The 4,787-nt window shown below is 48.7% G+C and overlaps 1 protein-coding gene across 1 annotated transcript; it reads left to right on the top strand.

Moving 5' to 3' along the window:
• The first annotated feature begins 2,271 nt into the window (after positions 1-2,271).
• LOC123429429 (probable lysophospholipase BODYGUARD 4) lies at positions 2,272-4,370 on the top strand. The gene is made up of 4 exons (XM_045113464.1): positions 2,272-2,860; positions 3,049-3,383; positions 3,483-3,679; positions 3,813-4,370. The coding sequence occupies exons 1-4, from the start codon at positions 2,404-2,406 to the stop codon at positions 4,174-4,176; spliced, it is 1,353 nt and encodes a 450-aa protein (XP_044969399.1). The 5' UTR covers positions 2,272-2,403; the 3' UTR covers positions 4,177-4,370.
• The last annotated feature ends 417 nt before the right edge of the window (positions 4,371-4,787 follow it).

Genomic DNA, 4,787 nt, shown 5'->3' with positions numbered 1-4,787 from the left:
TTTGATACACACAAGGCATTCCTCCGGTCTCAGTGAGTTACATGATCTCATGGTCATAGGAATTTATACTTGACACGCAGAAAACAATAGCAATAAAATGACATGATCATATGCTACGTTTATAGTTTGGATCTTGTCCATTACATCATTCTACTAATGATGTGATCCCGTTATCAAGTGACAACACTTGTCTATGGCTAGGAAACCTTAACCATCCTTGACCAACAGGCTAGTCAACTAGAGGCTCACTAGAGACGTTATTTTGTCTATATATCCACACATGCATTTATGTTTCCATTCAATACAATTATAGCATGGATAATAAACGATCATCTTGAAACAGGAAATATAATAATAACTATTTTATTATTGCCTCTAGGGCATATTTCCAACAGACATGTAATTAAAATTATGATAATGTTAACACTCACACGTATGCCACGAAGCAACATGCCCAAATGCCTTCATTACCATACATTTTGCCACGTCAAAACAGATAACATTATTGGAAATCTTTTTGTTTTCGGTTTAAAAATATGTTATCTCCTAATTAAAAATACAATTAAAATTTCGTTTTCAACATTAAATCCGTCTCGACGAGATCTTTAAAACTAGATTCCATGTTGATATGTTTCGATGAATTTTTTTTTGGACCAAAAGTTACTGTTTACACAGTAGGTGTCATAGTGTTAAAGTGAAGTTGCCATGACATGTTCTATTTATTTTTTCTCTAGATTTAAAGCTATCGTTATATTTTCAACTACTTTTTACGGCAGTTTTTATTAATTGACAATGGCAATTTTTAGTAATTAACCACATCAAATTTAATGCATGGATCATGGCAATTTTTAGTAATCCATCAAGGCAAATTTAGTTTATAGATCATGAAAATTCCAATACTTTGTCAATGAAAATTAATTTTTGTATGAACCATGGCAAATTTAAGTGCATGTATCATGGCAAATTTAAGTAATTCATCATGTGAATGTATGCATGTATGTATGAATGCTTACGTGTGTACCGTGTTAAAAAAATAATTCACCGTGGCAATTTTAGTTTATGGTTCATGGCAAGTCTAGTTTCTTAATTCTCTGTTTTATAATATATCAAAATTTATTTTAAAGGTAGAAGAAAAAATAGCTGAAACATATCATGCCAACTTCAGTGTAAACACCATGGCAATTCATGTGCAATTGACATGACAACTTTTAACCTAAAAAAGTCGTCAAAACATATTGATATAAGATCTAGTTTTTGAAGATGTCGTCGCGATGGATTTAATGATGAAAACGGATCTTTAATCAGATTTTCCATAAAAAAGATAAAATATTTTTAAAAACTAAAAATCCAAAAAAAATCCCACGCGCATGAATGCGGTGAAGTGACTGCAATCTATGTGTTATAGACGTGTGAAGGGTTATTGCTCCCGCCATACGTGTGAACGTTATCAGCGTCCTAAAATTAAAATTATACCAATCCAACAACGTTCGTGGAATCCCACTGAAACAATCTACTTTGCTGGATTAATATAGGCCCTGTTTGGATCCATGGGTTAGAGTTAGAGTTGGTTAGATTAGACCGAACTAACCCCAAAACATTCAAACATGAGGGTTAGAGTTGGTTATATACATCTAACTCATCTAAAAGAATTAACACATCCAAGAGGTGCTTATTTGGGTTAGAGTTAGGTGGGATCCAACAAAAGTTGCTTTTTCCTCTACCTCCGCCACACAAAATCCTAGATAAAGAAACCAAATGATTGAAAAAAATGCATTTATTGATAATCTAATCCTACCATTCAAACACATCTTTAGTTAGAGTTAGTTTAAGATTAATTTAGAGTTAAAATCTAACTCTAACCTTTAACTCGATTAGAGTATCCAAACAGGACCATAGATTGATGTCCGCGATTAGTCGGCCATATATGCACGAGCGCACGCACGTCGTCGTCGAACAATCCAGTATGGACGGAGAACCGGATACGCTGCTCTTCTTTTCCGTGTCGTCCTCGTCGTAGGTGGTACCAGTCTACAACTACAAGAACGTTCGCGCCTCCCGCCCCGCGCCCCGGACGGTAAAGCACACGTGAATACGTCGCCGAACGGCTGACTTTCACGGAATCAACAAAAATTTCCGGTGAATCGGCGCCGACTGCCGTGCACACGCGAAGGTGCCGGAGACCCGTCGCCGTCGAGGGAAAAAAACAGTGACCACGCGCGCGACGACCAAACGGCAAGCCGCCGGCACGCTCGGGGATTTGCATTTGCTCCCGGCACACGCGCCGACGCCGCGACGTGGAGCAGCGGAGCGCACAAGCGCCGCGCGTTTCCAGCCGCACGACTCGCATCCACTAAACCCCCTCGCGCCACCCACATTCCCGCTGCGGTCGATCACGGGCTCGCGATGGCCGCGCTCTCAGATCTCGTGCCGTGCCCCGCGGAGTGGCCGAGGGCGGCGATGGCGGCGCTCGCGGCCGCCGTGTTCGCGGCCCTCGACGTCGTCGACGTGCTCCTCTGCCTCGTGTACGGCGTCCTCGACGGCTTCCTGGAGGAGAGCCCCCTCGGCTGCTACTGCCACCGGAGCCAGGGCAAGGCGGCGGCGGCGGCGGCGGGGGAGGAGGACGACGACGGCGTGTCCGACACATTGTACGTCCGGAGGAGCGCGTGCCGGGACGCGCTGCTGCGGCTCGTCGCGGCGGTCGGCGGGGGCACGAGGAGGAAGCAGGGCGCGTCGCCGGCGAAGGCCCGGAGCCCGAGGTGGTCCGACTGCGGATGCGGGAAGTGCCGCGCGTGGCGGGCCTCCGGCGCCGGCGGCGACCGGCTGCGCTTCGTCCTGCAGGAGCCGACGCCGCCCAGCAAAGGTACGCCCGCTGCTCGAATCTCGATCGTGCTTGTCCTTGACAGAGTTTTCCGTTACTCGTTTATCATCCGCGCGCGCTCGCGAGCACGAAGGTCGCCGCCATGATCGAGCACCGGAGCACGGCTCTGCCACCTTGCCGTGCGTTGCGATCGACGAGAATAACGTCTGCGAGGCTTCCTTCGATCGCAGGTGCAGAGGAGAGCGCTCGCGGAGACGACGCCATCTTCATACACGGCTTCACGTCCTCCTCCTCCTTCTGGGCGCAGACCGTGTTCCCTGAGCCCGCCGCCGCGAGCCACCGCAGGCTGATCGCCGTGGATCTCCTCGGCTTCGGCGACAGCCCCAAGCCGGCCAACTGCGCGTACACGCTGCGAGACCACGTCGAGGCCATCGAGCGGAGCCTCCTCGATCCGCTCCACCTCAGCTCCTTCCACCTGGTCAGCCACTCCATGGGCTGCACCATCGCCATTGCCCTGGCCGCCAAGCACCCAGCGCGTGTCAAATCGATCACGCTCGTCGCTCCGGTACGTACGCCGCGCACTCCATCAGAGCTCTGCATTATTCTCAGATGTAATTTCCGCTAAGTGGATCGATCGTGTTGGTGGCACGCACCGGCATTGCAGCCGTACTTCCTGCCGTGCGAGGAGAGGGCGAGCCAGGTGGCGCTGCGCAGGCTCGCCGAGAAGAAGCTGTGGCCGCCATTGCTGTTCGGCTCGGCGGTGATGTCTTGGTACGAGCACATCGGGAGGACCATCTGCTTCGTCGTCTGCAAGAACCACCGGTTTTGGGAGTGGCTCATCAGGATCGCCACACGAACGAGGTAAGCGACCGAATCAACCACGATTATAACTTTGTCATTCCAGAGCTCGGCCATGAACGTACACATTTGCCGGCTTGGGTTTCTGTGAGCTCGCTCATGGATGTACTTCATGTTCGTCCGTGCGTGCGTGCAGCGGCGTGGACGTCGCGGTGAGGGACCTGACGAGGCACACGCACCACTCGGCGTGGCACACGATGCACAACGTGATCTGCGGCGGGGCAAGGGCGCAGGACCGGAACCTGGAGGCGCTGGCGGCGGCGGGGGTGCCGGTGAGGGCCGTCCATGGCGACGGGGACCTGGTGGTCCCGGTCGAGTGCAGCAGCCGCCACCTGAAGTCGAAGCTCCCGCACGCGGAGGTGCGCGTCGTGGGCGGGCGCGACCACCGGACGGTGGTGTTCGGCAGGGAGGAGGAGTTGGCCCAGGAGCTCCGAGCCTTCTGGTCGGGCTGCGAGAAGGCTGGATGCCATAGTGTACAGAACTACAGGATGGAAGTGTAGGAACATGGTGGTTCTTCTCTTGACAGCAGCGAGATTGTTGCTCTTTTTGGTAGCGGCGGGATTCTTACTCGTGTTTTGTTTATTAGAATGAAGGCATCACGACGCCGTGATTCATTTCTCATTGAAATGAAACAAAGTCTATACAAAATCATTCATTATTAGAGCTTCTATAATAAAATGAAAAATTAGCGGTATGTACCGGCAAAGAGTCCTCCAATAGAAAAATGCTATCAGATTCTGTGGGCTATGTATTTTTGTAGGGAGCCACTACATAGGGGCGCATCACTTTCAGTGTTGCGGTTTTCTTCACGCACATGCAAACTAATACACCTGCATGACATCAACAAAGGTTTCTCTAATGTTAAATTTTAAAAAAGTTTTATCTCTTAAACTATAAATTCAATTGACGATCCGTTTTCATCGTTAGCTTTCTCGCATTGAGATCTTCGAAACTAGATCCCATGTTGATATGTTTTGACAAAAGAAAAATCATCGATAGTTGGCAGAATACTATTATTTACTTGTCACATTATTCGTCACATAGTTTTTATATTAAATTAACTTGGTTATCAGGTTTATGAATGTCGATATACCCCACTGAAAAACTTGAT

This window comes from Hordeum vulgare, chromosome 2H (genome assembly GCF_904849725.1).
Source record: "Hordeum vulgare subsp. vulgare chromosome 2H, MorexV3_pseudomolecules_assembly, whole genome shotgun sequence".
In the NCBI taxonomy this organism is placed as follows: domain Eukaryota; kingdom Viridiplantae; phylum Streptophyta; class Magnoliopsida; order Poales; family Poaceae; genus Hordeum; species Hordeum vulgare.
This window is presented reverse-complemented; position numbering and strand designations above follow the sequence as displayed.

Bases quoted from the DNA above. Each gene is read 5' to 3' on its own strand.
- LOC123429429 (XM_045113464.1), top strand. From the start codon at position 2,404: ATGGCCGCGCTCTCAGATCTCGTGCCGTGCCCCGCGGAGTGGCCGAGG. The intron at 3,384-3,482 runs GTACGTACGCCG...CCGGCATTGCAG, and splicing joins CGATCACGCTCGTCGCTCCG to CCGTACTTCCTGCCGTGCGA. The intron at 3,680-3,812 runs GTAAGCGACCGA...GCGTGCGTGCAG, and splicing joins AGGATCGCCACACGAACGAG to CGGCGTGGACGTCGCGGTGA.